Source organism: Erythrolamprus reginae, chromosome 1 (assembly GCF_031021105.1).
Source record: "Erythrolamprus reginae isolate rEryReg1 chromosome 1, rEryReg1.hap1, whole genome shotgun sequence".
Classification (NCBI taxonomy): Eukaryota; Metazoa; Chordata; class Lepidosauria; order Squamata; family Dipsadidae; genus Erythrolamprus; species Erythrolamprus reginae.
In genome coordinates this window covers 55,992,965-56,007,447 of record NC_091950.1, presented here as the reverse complement: position 1 = coordinate 56,007,447, position 14,483 = coordinate 55,992,965, and the positions used below count along the sequence as shown (strand labels likewise).

Here is a 14,483-nt window from a genome sequence, read left to right as displayed (position 1 = left end):
AATTATTAGATCCATTTGTACCACTTTAAGGTACCAGCTGGTCTCACTCACCTCATAACATATCCTAAGGAAATTGTCCAGTTTTAAAGAAAGAACACATGCCCCCAAGAAATGCAGTAAAATATAAGTGCCAAGCTTGCATCCTGCCTCTTGGAAGTACACCCCAAAAGAACAGTGCCAAGAACCACTAAAGCAGTGAAGGAACACCCCCTCCCCAGATAGAAAAAGCACTTGTGATAAGCCTAATTAGAATGAAGCAAAGGAGCAAATACTGTAGCTGTTGCTTGTTAAGCCGAATACCAGAACAAATATACACAGGAACTAGCCAGATTTCTGAAATTGATTCTTTTCAGGAACAGAGATTAACATTTTTTGTTTCCAAAAAAAGCTGAACAGGGAAAATTATCCCATCAATAAACATAGGATTAAACACCACCATGCACAGAATTAAACTTCACCAAAAACCAGTTTTAGACCAAAAGTCAGAAAGAGTATGTAAAGGGTATGCAAATGTCAATCTTTCTAGCTAGTCAAGAAACCTTGCTGAATGCCATTCATCTTGGTTCCTTGTCATTAAAAACTTCTTTCTGGCAGATCTGTGCCAAAAGAACACCAATAGGGGAGTATTTCCTTCCAATAGCAGTAAAAAAAAACTTAAAACAACCCTTCCCCTCTAGGAAAGTCAAGCAAAGAAAAAAAAAGTACCAGCAAAGAAAAAAAACTCCTCCCAAAACAGTAAGCCTAGGCATACTGCCAAGAATTTAATAAGGATTAAGAAAGAGGCAGTTTCTGTAAGCAGGGCAATAAAGATTAGGCTAGAGAATCAATACCAGAATGTTGTAATTCAGTGATGGCGAACCTATGGCATTGGTGCCATAGGTGGCACGTGGAGCCATATCTGCTAGCACATGAGCAATTGCCCTAGCTCAGCTCCAATGTGCATGTGTGTGTCAGCCAGATTATTTTTGGCTTGCACATAGGCTCTGGGAGGGCATTTTTGACTTCCAGAGAATGTCCAGGGGATGGGGGAGGGTATTTTTACCCTCCCCCAGCTTCAGGGAAGCCTTTGGAACCTGGGGAGAGAAAACACAAGCCTACTGACCCCACCAAAAGTTGGGAAACAGGCTGTTTCTAGCCTCCAGAGGGCCTCCAGGAGCATGGGACGCTGTTTTCACCCTTCCCAGGCATTGAATTATTGGTGTGGGCACTCGCACATGCGCGATAGCACGCACACACACTTTTTCAGCACCCAAGGGAAAAAAGGTTCGCCATCACTGCTGTAATTTCTTACTGGATTAACCCTGTAAAGTGGCAAAAAACAAAAGGAGATTTCTTCTAATAAAAAGTTTGCGGAACTATTTAGAAAGTTAACAACCTGTTCTAGAGAAGCTGTTAGAACTGGTAGAATCCCACCTCTGGAAGAATATTAAGTTATTTGGTTTTATGTCTAATTCAGTCATAAATGGAGGAGTGTCCGTATATAAAATTTTATAAACTGGAATAACCATAGCAACAAGCTAGCTCAGTTTGGTGACTGAGACACAGGCTTTTGTTGTGTGAGCAGGCTTAGAGCCTGGGCATGGCTTAGCTTAATTGTTCTGGACTTCCAGTTTTGACACCACATCAGTGCTGAGCATCTTTCGATTTCTCCGTAGCTGTGTCGGCTTTTTTCACAGTTTCTGGCAGCTTCAGGGCAATTGCAGGCCCGTAGTGCCAGCGATTCAAAGGGGGAAGCATTCGAGGGGGCAGCTTAATTGTTCTGTGCTGTGAGTGTTTGTTTGAAGTTACTTGAGTGTACTTGCTATTATTTCTTCTCTCTACCACGTTGCAAGGGTTGGATGCATGTATACATGCATCATGTTTTATATTTTTTTTATATAAAAAAGTTTCTTATATATAATGAATCCTGAATTATTTGCTTATGTGCTGGCTGGATCACTACAAACTGCAGCACAGCACTGTGAAGTGGTATATAAAGTTAAGTGCTATTGCTATTGCTGTTTAATATGTGGCATTAATAGTCAAGTACCTATTTCTCAGAAGCATTTAAAATTTTTGCCATAAATATTAAACTTTGAGTCTTTTGTTCCTCAATTATTACTATGAATGGTCTGTTCAAACAGATTGCAACAGGTTTAGACAGGGACACCATGTCCATGGAGGTGGCAGCTGAAGCTTCTGTTCCTTTCTCATCAATCATTATCACAGCTTTATGAATGGCCTAGAGAAAAAAAATATAGGGAGAGAAAGATCATATTGTTTTCTTTTTAGATGAATATAAATCTACTTTAAATTTCTATTTCCAGAATTCTAAAGCTATTTTAAAGAAGACGAATGAATGGGGAAGGTCTAAGAAAACCCCTTTTCAATTGTGGAAACACCAGATTCTTGTTTTCTTTCATAACCAAAAGAGATGTTGAATTATCTTCAGTCTTTCAGAGACGATATTTAGAAGAAGCAGGACTTCATAGGAAAAGTAAAGCAGAGAGTGGGTACACTTCATGAGTAGAATTAGTTTCTATAGAACATAGAGTCCAAACTATAATTGTCCCTTGAAAATTATGTATTTCCTGAACATATTTATGCATCATTTCTCTATACTGAAAAGTGATGTATACTTTTTGAAAATGCATTAAACATAAAATACCACTTATGCAGTTCGAAATAGATTATAATAAAATATTTGCACACCACAAACTTATTTCTAGACTTATAGTAGTCAAATAAAAAAACACAGATGATTGTTCTTAACAGGAAATACTGTCACTTTTACCACAATCCCAAAATGAGTTTGAGCAGTTATCATGTTTCAATTGATATAAATTAGCAATGCAAGTCTACACATAGTCTATGCTAAATGTTGAAGAAGGCATACCTATCTAATGCCTCTTACAGGAAAGGTGAAAACTTGTATCTTACCTCTGAGAGCCTGTGCTGGGGCTGTCCTGTGACTCCGGACAAATCTGCTTTGTCAGTGAATACATCAGTCACACCCAGAGAGTTCATTATATTCTTCAGCTTAATCTCTCCACTCACCAGGCATTTTGGTATGTATACATCTATAGAGCTGTTGAAGAAAGATTTCTGAATTACATTAAGAATGCAAACTTGGCTTATCTGATTAAAAAAAAAGGTGGAATGGACTTTCACAAGATTAGGCTAGAGTTAGATGATTATCAAACTTTTGAACTACTAAACTAAAATCTTTGTCCTGGCCCATTTGTGAATATTTTCATTTGATGATTTTTCTCTCCCTATTTTCTCTCCCTATGACCACATCTACTAAAGAGTATCTGTGAACAACACTGGACAAATATCTACAAGCTCAATTTCTGTGGCATTTCAGAAAACCCATTTGATTTGTTCCTGCCTTACTTAGGAATCCTGCAAGTTGACAAGTTCATCCTTTATTTATGGATAGCTGCTTTTCTGTTGGAGTTAATGCCTATTGTGACCACCTCCCAGTTCAAATTAGTATTCAGTGTAGCTACTTAAAATATACTATCATCATCATCATCACTGTTATTTAAGAAGAGGTGCTGGCTGCAATTTTTTCTTATTAAAAATGCTACCTTCACAGGACCTTCTGTAAAATTCAGATTTGATAATATGGTGAACAGAAAGCTTTTGGGACTTCCTAGTACATTTATAAATAGCTTTTAAAAATATATTGCCACAAGCAATGCACCTACTTTTCTAATGTTTATGTTTATACCGATATCTACTACCTTGTACATGCTTGATAAATAAATGAATGGAGGGAGGGAGGGAGGAAGGAATAAAAAGTTAAATAAGCTTATTGAATAGAAAGGCTTGCCTAGGCTGTAGGTCTTTCTGCAGTCTGACAAAGTCATTCCCACATATCCACACACTTTGGATGTCTTTAGTTCTGTCAGATTTTTAGACAAGTTTATTTGTTTGTGTTATTTAATTATTGGGCCTCTGTTTTTTAAATAAAGGGTGGAGCAGAAAATAGATAATATTTTCTTATCTTGCTTCTTCAATAAATTGCTTTTTTAAACCTTACATATATTTGATATATTATATTTGATTTATAAATAACAGACAAATGTACTGTATTAAGAATGGGAAAAACGTTCAGTGGCAGCCCTTTTGACAACTTGCCCAAAACATTTTCAGAACTTCAAATGTATATTTTATTTTATGTATACTGAGAGCATATGCACCAAGACAAATTCCTTGTGTGTCCAATTACACTTGGCCAATAAAATTCTATTCTATTCTATTCTAATCACCAGCCCAAAAGAACAGGTACCCCAATTATTCTAACTTCAGCAGTTACATGAATTATAAGTGCTGAACTCAGTAATATAACTTTTAGTTTGAAGCCTTGCTCATAAGAAGCAACTGGCTGGTAATTAGTCTTCAGTTGGCTTATGCCAATCATTGTTTTGGTTTGGTTTCATGTGGTCTGACATTGTGTTTACTTTGACTTCTCTCCCCCACCTCCTCCAGTAGATCTTTCTCTCACTATGTAGGTAGGAAATTTGTGTCCCTTCACATGTTGCTGAATGACTTCCAGGATCTATCATTAGTGGGCAAACAGTCTGGAGGGACACAGATTGTATATCTAAAGATATTCTTTCTTTCAGAAGCTCATCCCACTATTGTTGTGCTTAATCTATCTTTCTTACCTGTTTGAAAGTCTACTTTTCCATTTCTGTAAAACTTTACATGACAAGCTGCTGGCTACCCTTTCAAGCTGTCCTTTGTCAGGCAGGATAAAATATGCCACAGTGTCACCTTCATAGGGCATTTTTAAAATCGTACAAAATTTCTCATCATCACGTCCAATTTCAAACATGCCACTTTGGAACATCATTGGCACTTTCACAACTGTGTAAGAATTCACGTAGAAGTTGTCCTCCTTTGTGTACTTTGGATTAAAAGGCTTCTTCCATTTAACTGAGAAAAGAAGATATACAGTATATTAGTAAGCAATTTTGAACTGTGGGCCATACAATTGGGGAGTTAAGAGAAATTGGTGTGATAAATTATGGAAGAGAGGGAGGGAATCTTAATTTGGTGTTTACTGACTGGGGAGATTCTATGTGCCAGGAAAATACAGCCTTGGATGATGATGATAATAATAATAATAATAATATTCAGCTGCTGCAAAAAGATTGCACAGACTGACTATAAGCATAGACATGATGCTGTGGCACAAATGATCCACTGGAACTTGTGCCGGAACTACCATTTACCAGTGGCAAAGAACTGGTGGGATCATAAGCCCGAAAAAGTGGTCGAAAATGAATAAAAAATCAATAAAAAATTATATTTAAAAAAAGAAAAAAAGAAAATGAGCAAGCAAAACTACTGTGGGACTTCCGACTTCAGACTGAACGAATTCTGAAGCATAACATCCCAGACATCCTGATTGTGGAGAAAAAGGAAGTACGGATCTTCTACATCGCAATCCCAGGGGACAGCAGAATTGAGGAGAAGCAGCTAGAGAAATTAGTGAAATACGAAGATCTAAAAATCGAGCTCCAACGACTCTGGCATAAGCCAGTGAAAGTGGTCCCAGTGGTACTTGGCACGCTGGGCGCAGTGCCAAAGGATCTTAGTGAACATTTGAAAACCATTGGAATTGACAAAATCTCCATCTGTCAATTGCAAAAGGCCATTTTACTGGGATCGGCAAACATAATTCTCTGCTACATCACGCAGTCCTAGATGCTTGGGAAGCGCCCGACTGGTGATGAAATACAAAATCCAGCATAGTGATCTCGTTTGCTGTGTTGTATTGACATAATAATAATAATTTATTAGATTTGTATGCCGCCCCTCTCCGAGGACTCAGAGCAGAGGACTTGGATGCTTATTCAACCCTTGTAGGGCTGATTCTGAAATAGATGGGGATGTCTGGATTGTGATAAAGCACAATCTTTTGAAAGAATTGTCTATTTCAATGACTGTGAATATAACTTCCCTCCTTCAAGGGAAAGAACTGAAAGAATATCAGAGGTAATATGAATGTTAAAATGACTATCAAAAGGGAGGCATAAACAAGAGTGCATCCATCTTGTGCAACCCCATCCTCTATCCAGACATCTCTGTAAGGACTTTTTTTAACTGAGATTTTGATTCATTTATCATGCTATTATAAAGCAAAATGAAAACTGCCATGCCTATAAAGAGATCTTCTGATTTTGTAGCACCTCAAGATACAAGATTATCAGTCAATTAGAACTTCAAATAAATAAAATTAATTTTTTAAAAAAGAACTTCAATTTTAAAAAATAAATCTAAGTTTAAGAATAAAATACAATACAATTATTTATTGGCCAAGTGTGATTGAACACACAAGGAACTTGTCTTTGGTGCATATGCTCTCAGTGTACATAAAAGAAAATATGCATTTGTCAAGAATCATGAGGTACAACACTTAATTATTGTCATAGGAGTCAAATAAGCAAAGAGCCGGGGTGGTGCAGCAGGTAGAGTGCTGTACTGCAGGCCACTGAAGCTGACTGGAGATCTGAAGGTCAGCGGTTCAAATCTCATCACCAGCTCAAGGTTGACTCAGCCTTCTATCCTTCTGAGGTGGGTAAAATGAGGACCCGGATTGCGGGGGCAATATGCTGGCTCTGTTAAAAAGTGCTTTTGCTAACATGTTGTAAGCCGCCCTGAGTCTAAGGAGAAGGGCAGCATAAAAATTGAATAAATAAATGAAGAAACAATATTAATAAAAACCTTAAGGATATAAGCAACCAAGTTACAGTCAAGTTAAGTCAAGTTAAGTTCAAAACTCAAAATGGGATTTTGCCATTTCAGGCTGCAGCAGGATGGGAATACCATAATTCAATAATTTTTATGCATACTACATCCACCCAATTGAAAAAAATGTCACTTTATATAGAAAGCTAGCAAGAAGAAAGAGTTTCTTATGTATAAGGACATTTTTTTATTCCTTCATGAAAATGCATTATAAAAACAACTCATAGCAATAAATGTTCCCTGTGCTGGTGTTAGATTTAAGGTAGCTCTTCCTACATTTGTGCCATTTTAGTGCAGTGGTAAAGAGGCTGGTCTAGAAGCCAGAAGATAATGAGTTTTAGGCCTCCCTTAGGCATGAAAGCTGGATTGATGATTTTGCATCAGTCATCCTCTTATCCCAACCAACGTCCCAAGTATACTGCTCAATACTCAATATACTGTGTATATAACCAAGATATTGCAATGTTCTTCAGCAGATAAATGTGCTCTCTTTACCATCAACAGGGGGGAAACAGTGAATACTGAATGATTTAAAGTGCCCTATGGCAGTGATGCCGGACCATTTTTTCCTTGGGTATTGAAAGAGCATGTGCGCACTCTATCACACATGCACGACTGCCCACACTCATAATTCAATGCCTTGGGAGAACAAAAACAGCCTTCCCCACCCCCCGGAGGCCCCCTGGAGGCTGGAAACAACCTGTTTCCCAACTTCTGGTGGACCTAGTAGGCTCGTAGTTCACCTTCCCCATGCTCCAAAGGCTTCCCTGGAGCCAGGGAAGAGTAAAAACGCCCTCCCCCATCCCCTGGAGGCTCTCTGGAAGCCAAAAACACCCTCCCTGAGAGCCTCTGTGCGAGCAAATGATCAACTAGTCGGCACACACATTGGAGTTGAGCTGGGGCAAAAGCTCACATGCCACCTATGGCACCAGTGCCATAGGTTCATCATCACTGCCCTATGGAATCTGGATTCTTGTGTATCCATCAATTGACAAACTCAAGCACACTGAAGTCAAGAGGTTGGAGGTGAATAAATCAGGTGAGTAAACAAGATCTTAAATAGCAATAACATTTAGATTTATATACCGCTTCACAGTGCTTTACAGCCCTCTCTAAGTGGTTTACAGATTGTAAGCATATTTCCCCCAACAATCTGGGTCCTCATTTTACCAACCTTGGAAGGATGGAAGGATGAGTCAACCTTGAACCTACTGAGATTTGATCTGCCAAACTACTGGCAGCCAGTGATCAGTAGAAGTAGCTTGCAGTACTGCGTTCTAGCCACTGCAACCCCGAGGCTCTTAAAACCAAGTCCACGTTCATTGGTGTGAATACCATGAAGGAAATTAACATTTGGGCAATTCAGGCATTAGATACACAGCTGGAATAATGGACTTGATTCAAACATAACTAAAAGCTCTGGGTAGAAAAACAAACAAAAAATAATGACAATGAATCATGCTCTTCATCCACACCACAATGTTGGCAAACTCTACTTATTAAGAAAATAGGTGTTGCAATTATATTAGACAGTCCAACAAGAAAAAAAAAGTACACCTGAAGAACAGGGAAGAAGGTGTACTGAAACTAGTACACCATGAAGGCTTAGTGAATACTCAGGAGACCAGCCTGGCTTACAAGAAAAATCAAATGAAGAATACAAAAAAGCCAGTTTAGTTTACACTAGAAATATAGAAACATAGAAGACTGACAGCAGAAAAAGACCTCATGGTCCATCTAGTCTGCCCTTATACTATTTCCTGTATTTTATCTTACAAGGGATAAACATATATACATTGTAAGATAAAATACAGGAAATAGTATAAGGGCAGATTAGATGGACCATGAGGTATTTTTCTGCCGTCAGTCTTCTATGTTTCTATGTTTCTAGTGTAATGACTAAAGCATCAGCCTAGCTGCCAGAAAGTCAGAGACTGTGAGCTCTAGTTCCATCATAGCCATGAAAAGCAGCTGGGTGAGCTTGAGCCAAACACACTCTCTCAACCCAACTCATCTCACTTCTTTTTGTGAGGAAAATAGGAAAAGGAAGGTGTACTGGATACATTTGCCATCTTGGATTATTTATAAAAACAATAAAGACATAATATAAATAGAAAGAACAAATAAAAACAGCAAGACTGTATTCCATAGCCAGAACACAAGAAATCTGCCAGGTAAGCAGATAACAGTAAGATCTGGCAATGGCTAAGAGCTGAAAAGTTGAAGAAACAGACAGAGGGGCTAATTCTGTCTATATAAGACCAAGCCCCTAAAAATAAATACAAATACAATCAGAATTGTGAAGGAGCAACAGACTGCCATTGCTGCCTCTGCAAAGAAACTGAATACAACAAATCACCTGCTTAGCTATTGCAAGAAAATAACACAGACTGACTACAAACAATGGCATGACTGGGAAATATCTGCAGGAAATATCACTTGACTACCTACAAGCAAGAACTGGGTGACTATAATTCAGACAGGAAAACACCTGCCATATAACACCCAGACTTAATAAATGTCAATAGGAAATGCAAAAAATTCTGAACAGTAGATGTGACAATACACAAAGCCAATTTGCTCAAGATAGAGCCAAGGATTAATAGATAGATAAACAAGTTAAACCTCTTTGAATCCTCCTGTAGGGGTGGTGGGGGTGACGGTGTGTGTGTGTTGTTTGGTGATGGGCACAAGCACTGTGCACTGTTATATGTTTGTTTTTTGTAAACCTATAAAAATCAATAAAAATTATATTTAAAAAAAAAAACAACAATACACAAAGCCAGCAGAAGAGAAAAGAAAGAACTGAAGAAAATCATAAAGATTTGCAAATAAGAGTAAAATGACTATGTTTTTAAAAAGCAAAGATATGCGCCTTGAGTGTGGTCCCCAAAACAATTGGAGCACCACTTGAATCCTATCAGCATTAACAAAATCACCATCTGTCAATTGCAAAAAGACTACTGTCAAACCCTGAAGTCTGGGGTTTGCCATTCCAGGGCAGGATGAAGCACTGGTGAATGAGGGTGTCGGAACTGTGGCAATGAGAGCACCGGAGCATCAATGATGTGGGGAGTAGGAAAGATTACAGTGGTGATAGAGGCAGTGATGGAGATAAGCTGTGAAGCAGGGAGGCTAACTAAATACAGTGATCCCTCTATTATCGCGAGGGTTCCATTCCAAGACCCCTCGCGATAATCGATTTTTCGCGATGTAGGGTTGCGGAAGTAAAAACACCATCTGCGCATGCGCGCCCTTTTTTTCTATGGCCACGCATGCGTAGATGGTGGAGTTTGCGTTCCCCACCGCCCACGCAAAGGGGAAACCCGATTCGGCTCCTCGCTGCTGCTGCACTACCGAGCAGATCAGCTGCTGGGCGGCCGAAGGAACCTTCCCTGGGTCTTCCCGGCTGCCCACGCAAAGGGGAAACCCCGGCTCCTCGCTGATGCCCACCGCTCGCCCGCCCGCCAGCAAGAGGGGGAAGACCCAGGGAAGGTTCCTTCGGCCGCCCAGCAGCTGATCTGCTCGGCGCAGCAGCAGCGAGCAGACGAAGATCGGGGTTTCCCAGCCGCCCACGCAAAGGGGAAACCCCGGCTCCTCGCTGATGCCCCCGCTCGCCCGCCCGCCGCCCGCCGCCCGCCAGCAAGAGGGGGAGAGATAGAGAAAGAGAGAGAAGGAAAGAAAGAGATGAGAGAGGGAGGAAGAGAGTGTGAGAGAGGAAGAAGCAAGACAGAGAAAGAGAGAGAAAAAGAAAGATGAGAAAGGAAGGAAGAGAGTGACATCATCGGGTGGAAAAATCGTGATATAGCTTTTCGCGAAGATCGAGATCGCGAAACTCGAGGGATCACTGTAGCTTAAATTTATAGTTTCTAAAGATAGATATCAACTCCTGAATGGCTATTTCACACAAACCAAGGTAATATCAGAATAAGATTCTTGCTGAGCAGAAATCAGTTGGCAGAATAAAGGTTTGAATAAGAGGAAGTGTTGGCAAGCAAAAAACAAATTAAAAAAAAGCAAACAGTTAAGGCAAAGCAGAATTGCATACAGAATGAACTTCAACTTGAATACAATTATTATTATTCTTTCTTCTTGGTTCTTATCTAGCAAACTGCCAGTGTGGTGCTAGGAATATTGGAGGCAGAGATTGTTTGTGTGCAGTCCCTGCCTTCAGTTTCATAATTCCATTGAATACCTGGCCGGACCATAATATAATATGTGACAGGAAACTGAGGTCAGCTATGACTGGGTGGGGGAAAAAGTGTGTTAATTTGTTTTACCTTTCATATAAATATAGCTAATTAGCAGAATTTCAGTCATGGGGGTTGATTTCATTGACAAGCTTAGAAATCTTCCCATGGGTTTTCCTTTTGATGTAGCTGTTGATGTGCTGCTCAGTTGCTGCAGAGTTCTTAAAATTTTCCCAAAAGATGTCTCCTCTATAGAGGTTTTTGAGGCCACATAAAAACCGCTCTTCGGGATATAGCTGGTTTTGCACAAAGAGACATTTCCCGATTTCCATCTGGTGTCCAACTCTTCTGTTATTTAGCATGTGCATGAGTTCACAGAAGCCTTCGTGTATCATCCTCTCCTGGATCTCTGATGCTCTAAAATCAAGTCCTTTCAAAATCTGATCTAAAGTGTTATCCCTTGCTCCCAAAGCCAGCATTGCAAAGGCAGAGGAGATGCATAAGGGAGAGAGGACAACATTGTTCTTGCTTATGCCCCCTTGATGGCTTTCACTGGAAGAGACCTTCCTGAAGAGCTTGAAGGCAAAGTAAGAATTACTGTTGACTAATACTTGCATCGGTGTCTGGGCATCTCTTGGGTTAGGCTTACACTGGTAATTGTCACAATTATTCTCGTTAGAATGGATAGAAATTTGTGGGTAAGAATTGTCAACGAGGATTCCAGCAATAAAAAACAAGAGAAAGATGGTTTGCATTTTCCTCCTGTAAGAAATTAGGAAAAAGAAAATGTTCATTTAGAAGATTATTTTTAATTTGATTCATTTAAGAGACAATTAAATTAAATTATGGTATGTTATAGGTAGTATAAATAAATATTGCATACAATATCTTCAGTTCTTAGCTACAATGCTATACTAGTTTCTACCAGTGGATGCCACTATTTCTCAACATAAATCACCATTTCTCAAATGAAAATATTAGTTGAATTTGATGATATAGTTAAACTTGCAAAATTTACCCTAGTCTCATTCGTTAAAGTTCCATGGGAAATGACCATTATTATATTATATCCAATCTTATTTATTTCTACCTCTTTACTACTTTCAGCATTATTCTCTAGATTCTTGTCCTAAGAATGAGCATATATAGCATAACTAAGAACTTTTCTTTTTGCTATTATTTTTTTTAGATTTTAATAATAGATAGGTTATATTAGATTTTAATAATAGATAGGTTATATAAGGGTTTTTAGTTTTTAAGAAAAATGTATAAAGAGGAATGAAGCACTACGGCTTAGCATTTAAAATGTTAGAGACCTTGTTTGTATTAACTACTTGGAGGAATACTAATGATTAAATTAAAATATAAGATAATTGGTTTATCTCGATGACAAAATTAGACTTGACAACACAGAAAAATGATGAATACCAAATCAAATAAGCATGAGTTTAGAATTGTTTGTGACTATATATGTCTTACCAACATGATACTGCCTTTTATTGTAAATGAAAATGGATGGTATATTGTATTGATGGCTGTATATGGAGAGGAAAAAAAGAAATAACCTCCCCCTATATTTTCCCAGTGTTAGAGGTCATGTCTTTTATCAGAACAGTGGTGGTGCAGAGATTAGAATGCAGTATTGAAGGTTAATTCTGCAGTTTGATTTTGATAGGTTCAAGGTTGGCTCACCCTTCCATCCTTCTGAGGTGGGTAAAATCTGTCCCAGATTTTTGGGGGCAATAGGCTGATCCCGTAAACTGCTTAGAGAGGGTTGTAAAGCACTGTGAAGCAGTATTTATTTATTTATTTAGATTTCTATACCACCCTTCTCCAGTGGACTCAAGGCAGCTTACAGAATAAAATCACTACAAAAATACAAAATGTAAGAAACCCAATATAAAATCTAATATAAAACCCCAAGAGTTAAGACCATTCAACTAAAAAGAAACCAGTTATACTCATTTACTCATACTGTCAGCCAGAGATGGTGGTAATGCTCAATGGCCCACTGGCAGAGGTGTGTTTTTAGAGCCTTATGAAAGGCCAGGAAGATGGGGGCTGCACAAGTCTCTGGGGGGTGGGGAGTTGATTCCAAAGGGCCAAAGCTGCCACAGATAAGGCCCTCTCCCTAAGTCCCACCAGGCGACATTGCTTGGTTGATGGGACCTGGAGAAGACCGACTCTGTGGACTCTGAGTGGCTGCTGGGATATATGAGGCAGTAGATGGTCCCATAAATTGGTCCTAAGCCATGTAGGGCTTTACAGGTGATAGCCAACACTTTAAATTGTGTTTGGAGACTAATCGGTAGACAATGCAGCTCGCAGAGTAATAATGACACATGGGCGGGAGTAGGCTGCTGCCTGGATGGGGCGGGAATGCAGTGGGGTAGCGAAAATGGAGCTCCACCCCAGAGCACCCAATTTGCACTGAAATTTGAAAGAAAATGCAAGGCATCCTGCATAAGCCACACCCACAGTGTGGTAGTAAAAATTTTGGTAGGCCTTCACTGCACCTTGAAAGACCCATGATGGCTCGCACGGCTGCGTTTTGGATTAACTGTAGTCTCCAAACATTCTTTAAAGGTATATAAATACTTTATATACGTTCCATACTTTAAAGTATTTAAGACTAAATGTGATTGATCATTATGCTATTATCAACATTTCTGGGTGAGTACAGAGTGTTGTAGAGCTCATGTGTTGCCAAGGGTTGGTGTTATTGAGATCATATGTTGTATTTGAGTTTCACCAAGGAAGAAAATTATAAACTAGGACTTTAGTCTGGTCTAGCCTGTTACTTCTTACATATACCATACGTATCCTTAAAGCTCATTTCTCAATTTGCGACATTCTTAATTTTCATATATTTCATGCATATGAAATGATTTGGTATATTTCATGCTTATAGAAAAAGTAAGATGGATGACTCGGGATAGTAATTTACAGTGTGCCCTATTTCTACATAACTACTATGGGTGATTGTAATTTTTGTAATTCTACTGGAGTCCTTCCTTATACATAGTTATGTGCGTTTGATTTGTTTTTTGGTTTGTTTGGTCAACTTGTACAGTCCTTCTTCTGGTAATACAGAATTCTTTTTTTTTTTTTGCTGCTTTCCTATTCTGAAATAATCTTTCTCTTAAAATGTCATATCAAGTCCTGCTTAATTTATTTTTTTGTTCTCTAATTTTAGAATGTAGAATCACAGAGTGATAACGGTTGTAATCCAATCCCCTGGATGTAGACAGGAAACCCTACATCACTTCAGACAAATGGCTATTTATTTATTTATTTATTTGTTTGTTTGTTTGTTTTGTCCAACATCAATAATACACAATGAGGGTTATAGAGGATATAATCAGATAGAATGTATTAAAGGGGAAATAGAGGAGAAAATAAAGGAGTAAAATATAACTATGAGAGAATAGCAGGAAAAGATATAGGTATAGAAGAGAAGATATATGAGATATATAAGAGACAATAGGACAGGGGACGGTAGGCACTCTGGTGCACTTATATACGCCCCTTACTGAACTCTTAGGAACT

At 38.8% G+C, this 14,483-nt stretch overlaps 1 protein-coding gene across 1 annotated transcript; it reads right to left on the bottom strand.

Moving 5' to 3' along the window:
- Window positions 1-2,029: 2,029 nt before the first annotated feature.
- Window positions 2,030-11,689, bottom strand: LOC139157139 (serpin A12-like). The gene is given in 5 exon segments (XM_070733583.1): window positions 2,030-2,221; window positions 2,920-3,067; window positions 4,656-4,926; window positions 11,025-11,067; window positions 11,069-11,689. Coding segments are annotated over 5 exon segments (1,275 nt in total).
- Window positions 11,690-14,483: the final 2,794 nt, after the last annotated feature.